This window comes from Thalia democratica, chromosome 1 (genome assembly GCF_965202585.1).
Source record: "Thalia democratica chromosome 1, ktThaDemo2.hap1.1, whole genome shotgun sequence".
Classification (NCBI taxonomy): Eukaryota; Metazoa; Chordata; class Thaliacea; order Salpida; family Salpidae; genus Thalia; species Thalia democratica.
The window spans coordinates 61,420,744-61,436,725 of record NC_139165.1 but is presented as its reverse complement, the minus strand read 5'-3'; the positions used below and the strand labels follow the sequence as shown (position 1 = coordinate 61,436,725).

Sequence of the window (15,982 nt, the reverse complement as noted above, 5' to 3'; positions counted from 1 at the left end):
AAAACTCTGTTTTAGCATTGTCTTACAAAGTACAGTTTTACACTTGAGTTTATAATAACGCGTATTGTTTCGTTAACTAGGCATTATTAACAAACAAAAACTCTTAAATACACAATTGACAAAATATACTTTGAAGGAAATGGTTATGGGAACTTTTTGTCCACTACTTATAGAATTCTTTTCTAACATTGATTTGATAGTAAACATTTTAAAACTAATTACATCAAAAGTATTTCAATGTAGGCTTTTAACTTTATAAGAAAAGCGCCAAAGAAATAAATTCGGACCCAAAATTATTCTTGTAAAGCTATACTAATTTGATCCATAAAAATAAACTATAATTTGTAAAGTGAGAAAAAGATATATTAACGTACCCATGAGGAGTGATCACGGTTCAAGTTTGAATTGGTTGTGACTTTTTTTTGTAAGTAAAGTAGAATTTCTGTCAAAAAAAAAACTGTACGAAGATTATTGTCTTATAATTACTAAAACGTGATCATTCAAAATGATTGTTAAGCTTTAAAAAACTCTGAGAGCTTCTTTATCTGAGCAGAACCTGTAAATGTAGATCTAGACAGTAAAAGAATATAGGTTTGACTATCACTTGATTTGCAAATCAATTTATCAAAAAATGTTAACAAGAATTCATACCATCCTATATCAGAATTTGCTTCAAATGTCTCAGCACAAATAAAATTTAAAAAACTGATCAAAGTAAGTTACGAATGTTTATCAAACTTTGATTCAGATATTTTCATGTTAAACCATAAAACACCGTAATCATTGACTGCTTATTTCGTCTGTCTGAAAGACTTGAAATTAAATGCTTTACCGCAGAAAAAAAAGGTATTTAAAGCCGAGCACCAAGAGAAAAGAGCGTATTTTTAGATTTTTGAGCAGAGCGATTTTACTTTAATTAGAAGGCAATCCAAGTTTCACTTAGTAAATACAATTCACTATTTTAAAATTTATCTAGACAGTTGGTCTTTAATTCTTTTAAAAACTGTGTACAGTAAATTACTAGAAAATAAGTTTTGTGCGCACTAGACTACAAAAATAAGTTGTTGTTAGTGAACATTGTATGTTTTGGGTATCTATATTTAGATAACAACTCTAATGCAAGTTGAGTATTTTATTCATTGTCAAGTTTCGATGGCAAAAAAAAACTTACGACCTTGTAAAGTATAACAAAGTAAACAGTTTACTATAAACCATTTTACACGACAAGGTCGTATATATTTTTGTACCGAAGCTTGGTAGTGTATTAAATACTCAACTTTCACTAGTGTTATTATTAAAATAAGCCCTTACATTCCAGTAAATTGAGCAATATCTTTTAGTTAAGATAAACAGTTATATTGGTGCCTATATTTATAAATTACTAGTTAAGGATTGCTAATTAAGGTTATAATTAACTTTTTCTAATAGAAAATCAAAGGAAAACTGGTAGAATATATATTATTCCACCTTATTTTATTTTATGGGCACAGTAAAATAATTTCTATGCACACTACTGTGCACAGATGTACTTTGTGAGGACCAATGATCTAGACTAAAAAGCAAATTACAGCTAAGAATGTTTTGCAAGCTCATTATAGTCCTAGACAAGACATTAAAAGGTACCCGTGGTGTGCGACTCAATAACCGAAAGGTTCTTCGTGCACCAGGTCCTAGGACAAAATTTATTGAGCGTTATTCTTTGTCGTTCAATAGAACAATAATATAGTTAGTTCTTTTTAGCATCTATCACAGTAGGTTGAAGCGTACAATCGCATTAGGAAACATTCTCTTTTCGTCTGCTCGATATTCTAAATAACCTCGTTTTGGTTGATGAGCATTTTTTGTTGTTCAACCCAGACAATTATAAGTCATCATACGTTAAGTAATTATTCCTTGAATATTAAACTTCAGGACAAGCTATCGAGAAACAAAAGTAAAACAAATATATACAGTAAACACCCATTGAAGCAGCTTAACTTTAAAATTGTATAACGTAAGTGTGTTTTTTTTATCGTTATTTAATTTACGTCATTAACAAAAGTTGACTGCTTATTTATTAATTGTTTACTATTTACAGATCAGTTTATCGAAATAACAAACTAAATTCAAATACTTGTTTAGTAGCTAATTTCATAGTAATCTAAATGAGAGAGATAAAAGTAATAGCAGAGGGTTATAACAAAGAATTTTTTTTTTAAGTAAGCAAACTTTGCAACTGAAGACAAAAAAATGGTTAGTTTTAGTAGAAGAAAAGTTAAAAAAACTTAAAATAACGCGTAAGGTTAAAAATATGCATTGTATTGATTCAATAGGAACTATTATAAAAACTAGTTTAAATGAATATATGCATCATTTTAGAAAAGAAAAGTACACAATTAAGTTCTCATATACACAGTAATAACTTCAATGGGGATTATAACAAAATAGTTTTAAATGGTATTTTTACGTAAAAATAAAACAGAAAAGATGAGAGTTAAAATTTTATCACAATAAAATATTATTTAATTCTGCTGGAAGCAAGTATGAGACAGAAGAATCAGGTAAGAAAGCAAATCTATAAGAGAATCGGATGTTTTTAAAACAAATACAGTATGGTTTTATTCTTTCAAGAATTTATTTTACAAACTAAGTTTCGGTCAAAGAACTCGTCAGTGCTTAAATAAATCTTTAAAGGTATGTGACAAATACAGTATAAAAAAAAACTTGTCTTCTAACAACAAGTGGAGATTTTCTCCTTTTGGAAGTACTTGCAACAGTTCACGTAAAATTTAGAGGCCTTAGACAACTTTCTACGTTTCGAATAACGGTCTATTCAGTTTGAACTAACTTTAAAGTTCGTATAAGGTTCATATATAGAAAACTAAAGCGTCGCTCACCATTTTGTTTTTTTTCTGATCATGAGATAATTAATTGTGCATAGTGTTAGTTATTAATTTTATACTTAAACTAAGTTTTTATATCTATTTGTCCCATTTAAAAGAGACAATAAAACATTGAAAATGTTATCTTCTTTATTAAATATAGTCTTATGTAAGTGTTTTCCTTGCTATATGTTTAAAACTAACGAACAAGTCTTCACAAAACTTCAATTTCATCCTATTCGATAATCAAGCAATGATGTAATTATAAATTATTTTTTTAAGATAACGTAAACATTTTTTTTGTTATTTTTTAATCTTTTATTTTAATAAGTAATCAGTATATGTTGTAGTTTTTTTAGTATTTAAAGCGACTTAAAATAATTTTAAACACTTTTTTTGAAGTTTTATTTGGCAAACTAAGTTTTGCTCGAAGAGCTTCTAAAGTAAGTATTTTATCTGATCAGGAAGTTCTTTGCTTACTTAAGCACTGACAAGCTCTTTTTGCAAAACTTAGTTTGCCAATCAAACTCTTAAAAAATGTTTTTTTTTGTTTTGGTCTTTTAAGAAACAAAAACCTTTAAATATTTTTTCACAATTAAACCTATGGTTAAGTTTTATATGTTAAATTATTGAAAGGACTAAAAACATAAAACAAATTTTGTACAAAAACCAACTATTTTATACTATTGTTAAATTACTCTTATATACAAAAAAATGTTTATTTACTAGTCTGAATACTAAGCTGTTGAGTATGAACGACCAGAATGAGTGGTTATCTTGTATGAAAAAAAAATAATAAAACAAACCAATTTAATAACACCATAGCGACTACGATGATAAAATGAGTCAAGAAACCTTATATAAATTTAACTTTTTAATATTAAATAAAACTAACCTTTAGGTGTAAAATCATTTTTTTGATATTCTATTATATTTAAATTGCAGTTACTAATTTTAACAACAAAATGCATTATTGGTTCTTTTTTTCAAACATAATGTACTTTTTTAGTCTTAAATAATCTCATACGTTTTATCTCAGGAATTAAAAAATTGAAAGTTAGCTTCGAAATGAATGGTTTTAAAAATGCCAACTAATCTAAAGTTGCCATTTATTATTTAACCACACCTGCTAAAATGTCCAAAAAAAACAACCTTATATGGAGTTACAAGAAATTTAAACTTAAAATCGCAACAGATCAGTATTAAACGGAATCTGATCTTTTAGTGAATATGATAAGAAAAAAATCTTTTACTGAACTTTTTAAGTAAAAACCATTAAAAACTTTAGCTCAAATCAAACTATTAAGTAAAAAAACATTTTGAAATTAAACGAAGCTTTTACTTCAGACTTTACTGTTAAGACATATGGTATACAATTTTAATATTTGTACGTGAAAAAATTGTCATACCTATAAATACACATTTTTAATTGCTTCTTTAGTATCTGATACTTTGTTTTAAAAATAAAAACAAGAGTAAAAATTTATCAGAGCCCAAGCAATGACTTTCGTATGTCATGAGACAAGCAAACTAACACAAGCCCGAATCTCAGACTACTAAAATCTTGTAGCCTGATGATCGAAAAGGTTTGATGTAATCGTTAGATAGCTTGTTTTTTTTTTGGAATATAAATTTTAATGTGATTATATAAATAGTTTTTGAAACATGTTTGTTACAAATTAAAATGTTTGACATACATAATTGGAATAACTCTAGTATACTACAGCGGTCGGCTAAACCCGGTCCGTGGGCCAAATGCAGCCCATAAAACCGAAATCTTTAAGCCCACGAAGTACTTTTCAGGTAAGTATTTAACTAGCTTTTGATATAATAAAAGTAAAATTATTTGATGTGAAAACTTACAATTACTCTTTGAAAGTGTTCTTTTATTGAATCTTTCGTTTAAGACTGTGTTTTTCTATAACAATAATTTAACAATTATTTTAAAACAACCGCGGACCGCGTAAGACTTTTCACTTAAAAGTGCAGCCCGCGACTTAAAAAGACAACTAAACCTTTGTTTACCTTATTTTCTAACTTATATGATTCTAATTGTTTTTTTGTTGCTTATATACATAAAATTTCACGTCCTAAGCTTGATAGTTTCTAACTTAATTCGTTTCTAACTTGATCTATTTCAGTAGACTTGTTTCTAACTCGTTACAAATTAACTTAATCTTTTCTAATTTCATGATTTTAAGGTCGATAATTTGATAAGTCTAACCTAATAATTTTAATTAACTCTAAACTTGATTTAATTAAGATTTTAATTCGATGGAGTAAAATTAAGTCAAAGTTACAGTAACCTTTCGCATCTTTACGCACACATGACGTTACGTACTCTCGTTTAGTTACGCGTTTTAAAATTCTAAAAAATTCAAAAGTTTGAATTTTTCTTAATATTGCACAAATTAGGTTTATTGTGATTTTATTTAAATCCATTAATATATTTTTAATACAATGCAAAACAAGTTTATTCTTATGTGGGTAAAGGTCAAATAAGTTGTAGTAACATAAACAATTTTTATTCGACGTTTTTCTTATATTATATTTTTCAAAAGAAGAAATCCATTTCAGCAACAAATGCATATTTTTGTAAAAGGCTGTAGAAAAAATTTTAATAATTAGGTTTCTTTATTGTAAAGAAATGCTTCATTATAAATTAAATTTGCTTAGTAGAAGAGAATATAAATGCTAAGTATCAAATAAGTCACATATAAATAAAGATAAAATTTACTTATTATTAAAATTGGTAAAATTTTTCTACAAGTATTATTATTTTGAATAAATTTAAATCTTTTTTTTTTTTATGTATATTTTTATCTTTTGTCTTCATATTTATAAATAAAGTAAACCTATTGTTGAAAGTAGAAAAGTCTCCAGTCTACTTTTAACTAGAAGCAATATCAAAAATTAGCCTTTTTAGTAAGTATATTTGGTACCTCTCGTATCTTTACGATCTCTCGTATCTTTACGCATTTTTTATGTGGACCCAATGTGCGTAAATAAGCGAGAGGTTACTGTATATTGAAAGTAGAAGTTAATTAAAATAAAGCTTTATTTAAAATTTTACTAAAATAATTAAAAGTTAAATAAATATTGAAAGCTATTTAACTTATAAAAGATTATCTTAAAACTATAAAAAGCTTGAATAAAATTAAATCTAAAAATATCAAGTCGGAAGGAATAAGTTAGAAATGAATCAAGTTAGAAAAGATCAAGTTAAAAATAAAATTTAAATGATTGCGAGTAACAAATAAAAAACTAAAATGATAGGTGTCCGTTAACATTGACTATTTTTGTTATACTTTATAACTATCTACCAAGAATAATTGTAATTAACATACCAGATAGTTAAGTTAACATTAATGATATTTTTTTGCAAAAAAATATCAAATTTGAAAAAAATATTCGTTTTTTAATTTTCTTTGCATGAAATAAGTTTGGAAAAAATGTATAACTGCTGCAATAAAATTGCCTGCCAAAGACATCAATAATTATTAACATGAAATCCCTACGTAATCAGGCAACATTGATTTTACACTTCAACCTGTAAATTTTCATTAAAACCTAAATTTAAGTATGCTACGAGCAATGTCTAGAATGGTTTACATCAGATAAAACAAACTTGTTAAGAATTACAAGAGAAAATTTAGAAAATAAGAAATTACTAAATTAACTACTCAGTTTTGCTAAGTATAAAAAAGTTCAATACCTAATAATAATAATTTACAAAATCATTTTAACCTATAACAACTTAAGTTTTAACTTGGTACTTTAAAAATAATTGAAACACGAAACTTAACCAAAATAAAGTACTGTTCTGTTAAAATTAATATGTTAAAACTTTTTAAAGTTCTTACAAATCAAATTAACAAAGATAAAACAACTTTAATTTATTTAAGTCTTACGCATTTTCTAAATTCATATAAATAAAACTTAAAATACTTCTTAATCAATTTTTAAGTATGGTTGTATTCGTTTTAAACATTTCTGTTTCAAGGTAAGTAAGTAAAGTTTTTCCTAATTTAATGAAAAAACAGTTTGGGATTTTTCACTTTTTTAATAATAATTTTATAGCTATTATATTATAGACAATATAGTAGGATATTTAAATCTAAAAACTCAAGCAAGTAAAGCTCATTAGATAACAAATAATTGCTTTTTTTTCTATTCTATATGTATTTATCTAAAAAAAAATTTACTAAAATTTACATTGTTTAAATTTCAAGTGTTTTCTTTTTTGATTCAAGTGCTTTTTTCATAGAATTTTTGTTATAATCAATGTAAGCATCAATTTGTTTCTTTATTAAAAAGTTTAAATCCTTTGGAATGTTTTCTGATTTTTCTAATTCATCAATGGCTTCCTCCTTTATTTTGATTAATAAAGACTGATGTTTTCTCATCAGATCAGTTGCTTGTTTGATTTTTAGTTGACTGTGATGTTTAGTTAACACAGGTAACAACACTTTTAATACAGACCCTTCTACAACTGGATTTAAGTTAACATAACTAATGCTTCTTACTGCTTTCTCAGCTTCGTTTAAATATTCAGGAAAAGAAGTCAAATCAAGACAAACCATCCGCGGCGTAGTATAGTAAATTTCAGCAATATCTGAAAGCTCAAACTGCTCTTGGCTTTCTTGAACTGTAACTACTATGTTTTCAAACAAACTCAAGTCATTAACCAAACTAATTTTCGTAGAAAATTCTTTCTGCAGACCTGTCACAACCTGTATTTTATTAGATACTTTTTACAAGTCTTAACCATGTATTCTATTGAAATATTGTTACTAAAAAAAACAATACGTACAAAAAAGTAGTTATACTTCCTTAATTTTACAAATCAAATTAAATACTAAGAGGTTAAAAGAATTTTCTATATTAAATAAAGTAAAACATGTTTCAATAAAATCTACTAGTAGGTTATAACTTTAAACTTTCACACTAGTTCAAAAGTATTATTCTAAATAAACTAAGTCATCATTTAGCATATATAAAATTTAAAATGCAATGCTTCTAAAGGTCTTTTTTATAAAATTCACAGAAGTGGTAATTTAGAAAAATTGTACATAAATAATGTATAGAAATACTAAAAACAGTTTCAATATTACTTGCAAAAATTAAAATAAAATTATGTTATTGCGAAGTCTTACATTTCGAAGAACCACAAAATATTTTTCATAGTGTTTTATACAAAACTAATAATAATTTACTGTACTTTTTTTTCAATAGTTTAGTTGGCAAATTTAGTTTCGTTCAAAGAGGTTGTCATTGCTTAAAATAAACTAAAAGTTTCTGAAATTAAGTATTTTATATTCAATGAAAGTGAATTGTTAATTAAGCATTTAGTTAAACTACTGATCAAAATCAAAACTAGACGATACAAATGTATATTTTAAGGTGAAAGCTAAATAAATAATTTAGTACTAACGAAGTAAATCATATTAAAAAAAAAATTTATGAGTTAGGAGCTATAAGACGCTAAAAAAGTCTATTTTGATAGTCATGTTTCATTTAGATTAACTTTTCCAGTTTCCATAACTTTTACTTAAAAATCAAACAAAAACACTTAAAAAAAGCTAAAAAATTTGCTAAAAACACAAAGAAGTAAAAGACGAAACATAAACTAATAGAACACACATGCACCTATAATAAAAATAGATAAAAAAAATATTTTATATAACTTAGAAATATTGTAACAACAATAATATACTCAAACCATTGATAAAAAACTTTAATAAACTAAAGAGTACTATACTTACTTATGTTATTATCTTATACTTGTAAATATTTACTAATTATAAATCTATATTATTTACTGCTTCTAATATCTTGTAACTTATTCACTTTAAGTAAACTAAAAAACATTATTGTATTTGCTATAAAAGCAATTTTTAATCTAACTTCCTAAATATTTAAAAACCATAAGCAAGGTTTGTGCGCAAATTTTTTTTTAATTTAGCCTGATTTTGACCGAATTAGCCTGATATTTTCTTAAAGTATAGAAAATCCCCTTTAGAATTCATTTTGGGTATTGGGGGGTTTTATTAGTAAATTAACAAAATAAAAATATTCACATACACTACTTTTGAAGCAAATAAAAACACAAAAAAGTTATTTTTCAATATCTATTAATTGTTTACTATCAATAAATAAATAATTAAATAAACAGACAGTAAAATATATGAATAAACTGCTAAGAGTTTTAATCTAAAAATTATTTTGTATAAAGCTTCTAAATTAGTAATTAAAACAGTTAAACCAACTATTTTGTGAAAAACATAGCTTATGTAACTAAATTCAAACAAACAACTGTTGTTGAATTTAATTGTAATGTTTAAACTGCATTTTTTTATGAATTTTCATAATTATGACATATATAATCTACTCATAAAAATATAAAGATTCTTAAAATTCTTTTACAGATTCAAGAAAAGATTTTAAGCATTTGTTTTTACAAATACAAACTAATTTTGCTTTAAATAACTAAATTTATATTTAGAAATTAATTAATATAAAATTCACATCTAATAAGATTTACAACAAAAATAAAAAAATATTCTCAATTTCTTTTTAAATTCAGAGGTTTTTAAGCATTTGAAATGACATTAACTGAAATTATAACATTTTCAAGCAAAAAAAAAAAATATTTTGCATTTTTTTTCAAATAACTGATTTAGCCTGATACGCACGAACCCTGCATAAGTGATTTTTGATGATTGCTTCAGATTGAGTCATAAATATTCATCTAAACTAATATAATCAGTGTCAATTTCAAGCTATTAAAAAGGAAATTCCTAGATAATAAAAGGATTGTCAAGCTTTGAAATTCAGCTGGATTGAGTTTATAAAAAATTTTAAAAAATATTAACATGAGCTAAAAATATAATAAAATACTGTTTAAGATAGTGTTTAAAATTTGGTAGATAACAAAAATAAAATGATAAGTATCAATTCGAGAAAGGACTTTTTTTTTTTTAACAATTAAGAAAAAAAAAGATTATAAGTCAAAAATACTAGTCTAAGATTTAGGAAAATTATACAAAATAGATTGATTTATCCTGAATAACCTATGAGTTAGAGAACCCTATAACAAACAGCAGGGTTATAAAAGTACCAAAATCTAAGTTTGTTATTTAGAAATCATACATAAAGTATAAAATGTAAGTATTTGTAAGTTTTAAATATTTTGTAAATAGTTTTTAATAAACTTATAAACTGTTTAAAAATAATAACTAACGTTTTGTAAGTCATTTTCAATAGCTTCCATATCAATATAGTCTTCAACATCTGCAGGGCGAACAAACATTTTTGGTTTTTGTGAATTTTGAATATTATTTTTTTTCTTCTTTTTAGCATTTAAACAGAGTGATGTTTGCAATGTTCTACTAGTGTAAAAGCTATTCATTTTTGGTCGACATACAAAACATTTGTCTAAGGGCATAAATTTGTTTATTTGGACATTAATAATTCTTTTTAACATTTTAATTTTATCTGAAATTATTTTAAGTGCTATTTTTAGTCAATTTTTCTGATGATAGATGCTATATAAATTTGTATTTGCTCAGTCTGGGTATGCCTTAAGCCAGTGTTTCTGAAAATGTGCATAGTATCAATTAGAGAAATTAGCTTACTGTACATAAAACTATATTGAACTTTGTAAAACAGTAGTTATAAATGTACCTTTATTATAACTAAAATTTCCACAGTACTCAATTTACTAAGCCTCAATTTAAGTTCCATAAAGAGTAATGTGCAAATTCTTTTATTTGCATTCCAATTAAGGGCATAGGGGGGGGTAAACACCCTTTTTTGGTTTTTGATCTTATTTTATATAGTTTTTACTAAGCTACAAGATGCTTTTTACAGATTTTAAAAATTCAAAATAATTTTTGAGATATAGCCGGTCAAAGTCGGAGGCAACTATAGGATCCTTATGGGAGGCGCAAACTAAAACCGCAAATAACTAGAAATCACTAAAAATTTATCTCCTCCTACGTTTTTTGAGATAACTACCTCAAACTTTCAGGAAATGTTCCTTGCAGTATTTAGAAAATTCTGTCGGAACAGAATTTAAAAAAATTAAAAAATAAAAATTTTATAACAAAAAAACAAAAAAAAAACTGTTTTTTTTGTTTATTTTTTATATAAAATTTTTATTTTTTATTTTTTTCAAAATTCCTTCCGACAGAATTTTCTAAATATATCAAGAAACATTTCCTGAAAGTTTGAGGTAGTTATCTCAAAAAACGTAGGAGAAGATAGATTTTTAGTAAAATAGTCTATTTTTGCCGTTTTAGTTTGCGCCTCCCATAAGGAACCTATTGTTGCCTCTGACTTTAACCAGCCATATCTCAAAAATTATTTTGAATTTTTAAAATCTGTAAAAAGCATCTTGTAGCTTAGTAAAAACTATATAAAATAAGATCAAAAACCAAAAAAGGGTGTTTACCCCCCCCTATGCCCTTAACTTGTTTTGTTTTAATCTTTATTAACAAACATTATTAGCAGTAATATATAATAACATATATTTAAGTTTTTCAATTGGTCCCTTATTATGTCAACAGTTCTTTGTAATTTTTGCGTATTTTACTAAATACATTTTAAAATTATAATAAAAAAATGATAATGAATTTAAAATAAGAGCCTTGTTGATTTTCTAAGTACTATTTTTTTTAGCAAATATTATTTGCAAATGATAAATTTAAACTACTTATAACTGTTGATTTTACTTCTTAATATTTAAAAGGACGGTTGTATGTTTATGCTTTTGCATTAGATGTTATGAGAAATACTTTTTTCAAAAATTCAAAATTAAAAGTTTAAACCAACTAAACTTGTTGATAGTTTTATGAAAAACTATTTAGCTTTATAATTTAAAAGAAAATAGTTTGAATTATTTTTGAAATTTTAATTGACTAACTTTAATCTTACCACATAAAATACTCATTTCAAAATTTATAAACTTTTATTAACTTTAAAGTTAACTTCAATTTTAATTAAACACTTAAAAATAAATTTAAATCATAATTAGTATTAATTTCAGGTTTAAAACAAAAACCACAATGTTATTTCTAAAAATATATAAGAACACAACACAACGCTAAAAAAATTAAAAAAGCATTTCAAAATCAATAAAAGCCATATTCTTCAACAAACTTGGTTTTATAAAATAACAAAATATTAAAACTTGATCAACTAAATTCCATTCAAGATCTAGAAAAAACTCTGCCCTGAAACTAAAAAAAATTAACTATCCTAATTTTTATAAAAAATCAAAACTGTCCTGAGTTAAAAAAAAAGTCTAAATATCCTGAGTTATCTTTAGTATCTTGAGTATTTTTTATGATATTTTCCATACATTAAAACATCATTTTGTAAATATTGAAAGTAAATAAATTTAACAATTTTATATGACCATATAACAAAAAGTTCTTTTTTATTGTTTTTGTTAAAAATAAAATAATAACATAGAGTCAAAGTTTAATTTTTTATAAAAGTATTGGTTATTTTCAGGTGAAAATTAAACTGAGAAATGTTAAGGACGGTTGCTTTAAAATTGTAAGAAAATGAAAAGATTTATTTTTCATGACATAGTCTTTTTGTAGTGTTTTTATTTTTTTCCTTCCATATATAATTGGTTACATGACAACTTAAATTATTTCATTTAAAATTAAAAAAACGTTTAACGGGCTAAAGCTAAAAAAGTAGTATATATACTATATATATAATGCTCTTGTAGGTTTGATTAATAGGATTACGATACAGGCACCTCTTGCAAATTGTGCACATTGTGTCCACAGCAAAAGTGCGTAACTAAACAAGAGGTAGCAAATATACCTACTATATGTCTTATAATTCATTTGATTAAATATAGTTTAGAGGTTTTCTCACAGGAACATAACTTTACAAAGTCTAAACAAACATAGGGGTGAGGAGAGTAAGCAATTAAAGTTATGTATAAAAAAAATTATATTGTTAGCTCTGTACAGACAATAAATTTATTATTTTAAAGGTATTAATTTTTGTATTTTTTGAGAATTCTAAAATGCTAACTAAACGAGAGTGCGTAGATTTGCAAGATGTGACTGTAGTAAAACAATCTATAATTATCAAAAAATAATTTCCAAGATTACTTAAAACTACTGATATTATATTTTGAAATTTATTTTAACCATATCTCAAAAAAAAATTTAAATAAATAGAAAAAAAAAATTGGATGCAAATCTATTCAATAAGATTATGGTGGTAATTTTTTTTTCTTAACATTTGATAAGAGATAATAAATAGACAACAACACAGAATTATTAAAGTTGGAATTCTTTGAATTTGAATTGTCTGAATTTGCTTAGTCTGGACCCTAAATAACCTATTAAACAGTTAATTTTAATTTTAAATAATGGTAAAAAGAACCTGTCAGATATGTTATATCAGGGTAGCCACTCTTTGAGTCAAAAATTTGTCCTGAGTGACTAAAAACTATCTTGAGTGACTTTAAAATGTCCTGAGTCATCCTAAGTTTTTTTTAAATCTTTAACAATTTTTATACTTTTTGTAATTAAAAAAAATTATTTTCTTCAACAAAATAGGTTAAATGACAACAAATATTGAAAATAAATGGACTAAATCTCATTCAAAATCTGTCTTGAAATTATCAACAAAACCTGAAAGTATCATAAGAGCTTTACATAAAAAACAAAACTATTCTGAGTCATCCTGAATTAAAAAATATATTTAAAAATACCTTAAGTTATCCTGAGCTGTCCTGAGTCATCCTGAGATTTTCACCAACTTTAAAATACCCTAAGTTTTTCTGAGTTTGTGACAACCGTGTTATATGTATTTAAAATGAGATCAACATCTAAAAACTCCTTAGCCCCTATACCCGTAATGTTGTAAAAACTATTCTGTACAAGATTGCTACTCTTTAAGTCATAAAAATACATTTTGAGTAATTAAAAAGTTTCTTGAGTGACCATAAACTAGCCTGAATCATCTGGAGTTTTTTAATTCCTAAAAAAAGTATTTGATGCTACCACCTCAAACTACTTACACCTGATAATATTTTTTCTTTTTAATAATAAAAAGGAAAAATTTATTATATGCTTTGACATTTAATATTTATTGAACTTATGATAAAAACTTTTTTGTATTATTCAATATTTAAAGTTTAAATAAATTATTATTTTTTAAAGTATGTAAATAATTTTAGACAACTATGTAGTTAAACTTTTGAATATCTAAATGTTTCTTGCATAAACTTATATAAATTTAAATCATGAAAAGTATTTATTTTATATTTAAATTAAAAGGAACAGTGTTATTACTAAGTAATAAAAGAGCTAGCAGAAAGATCAAATAAAATATAAAAAATACTTTTTACAATCAATAAAAACCAATTTAATATTGAAACTGGTTCAACTAAATATCATTCAAGATCTAGAAAAAAAACTGGCTTGAGAATTTCATAAAATCTTTAATCTAACCTGATTTTTAATAAAAAAACTTAACTATCCTGAGTTGGCCTGTCCAAATCTTTGTTCACTTTTGATAGTGGTTTATTAGTTGTATTGTTATAATGTATTTTGTGTAAATTTTCATTTTTAAACAGTTGCTTGTGAGAACTATACATTTTACTTAAAACTATATTTAAAATTTTAGTGTAATTAGTACAGATACAATTTGTACTGGATTAGGTAGCAGGTTCTTCTTAGTACATGTTTTCCTAAATTTTTCTGTTATTTTATTCTACTTTTTATTCTATAATACATAAATGATAAATATTAGGCCAGATGAAAGGTTATAAAATTTAATAAATGAAAAATTCTTATGTTTAGTTTAACTAATTTACTTTTTCTTTTAATTCTGTGAATGTTTTCTTCAAATTAAAAAAAAGACCACTAAATTCATAAAACTAGATAAATGGTTATTATTTTTACCCTTAATTTACTTATTGCCATTATCTTCAAATATTTGTTTTATTTTTTTATTATACTTGCGCACTATACTTAACTTTAAACCAAAAAAAATATTTTGTTTTAACTGTATTTATGAGGATTGCCATTCAGTGAGAAAGAAATGCTTGTCTTAGTGAACAAAAACTACCCTGAGTTTTGATATTATTGAAAAAAAATCAATTTGAGACAAAGCTCAAAAGGTTACTGTTAATTATGCATAAATATCAAAATACACCTTAATAACAACAAAAGGACTTATTTATTAAAAGCATAATTTGAAAACAAAAAATAGTTTGATATTTATTTTAAACATCCAAACTAGAGTGAGTCAGCCTCAGTAGCCTGAATGAAAATCTTTATTTCTGTTAAAAAAGAATTCTTTTAGGAAAATTAGTACAACTGAGCTGGCTGTGAATCAGATTGTGGATTAGTTGACTGTAAGGCTGGTGAGAAAAGTTAGTTAATTGTTATGTCTTTTTAAGCATTCAATACAGTCAATCATAAAATATTTTGTCAAAATTAAAAGTTAAAGGATTGTGAAAAGTTAAAAATGTTAAAGGATCTATAACAAATTTACTACAAAGCTATCAAATAATAGAAGCCAATCAACTGTTATAAATAATGTTGTGTCTGAGCATGAAATTGTGAATGTTGAAATACTGCAAGGTTCTTGTTTGTGTCCTTTGTTGTTTCTTGTGCATATAAATGATATTTTTTTCTTCTTATCAGGTTAATAAAAGATTGTTTGCTGATGATGCCTGCTTAAGCTACAAACATAATGATCCTGTGAACAGTGTTATTAATGAAGAGCTGAGAAAAGCTGATGTATGATTTCTTGCAAACAAACTTATTATAAATTATTTTGAAACTAAGTTCTTGCTTTTTAACAATACGTCTAAAAAATGTGATTTAAAGTAAATCTAAATGGATTTAATATTGAACAGAGTGAAAGTATAAAATATTTAGGTGTGGTTTGGGGTGAAAATCTGAATTGGAGGGTTCACATAAGATCTCTCAAATCAAAACTGTCTAGAAGCTGTTTTGTGTTGTCAAAATTGAAGTACTATATGGATGTGAGTACACTTAAAATGGTGTATTATAATTTGCTTTATCCGCATATTAAATACTGTATATATACTTGGTGTGGTGCTGCTGAATTTT

The 15,982-nt window shown here is 24.9% G+C and overlaps 1 protein-coding gene across 1 annotated transcript; it reads right to left on the bottom strand.

The window, feature by feature from the left end:
* Positions 1-6,913: 6,913 nt before the first annotated feature.
* LOC145833009 (ribosome-recycling factor, mitochondrial-like) lies at positions 6,914-10,368 on the bottom strand. Its single transcript, XM_082940215.1, has 2 exons — positions 10,105-10,368; positions 6,914-7,594 (listed from the first exon to the last, which is right to left on the bottom strand). Exons 1-2 carry the CDS (start codon positions 10,345-10,347, stop codon positions 7,082-7,084), a joined length of 756 nt encoding a protein of 251 aa, XP_082796341.1. The 5' UTR covers positions 10,348-10,368; the 3' UTR covers positions 6,914-7,081.
* Positions 10,369-15,982: the final 5,614 nt, after the last annotated feature.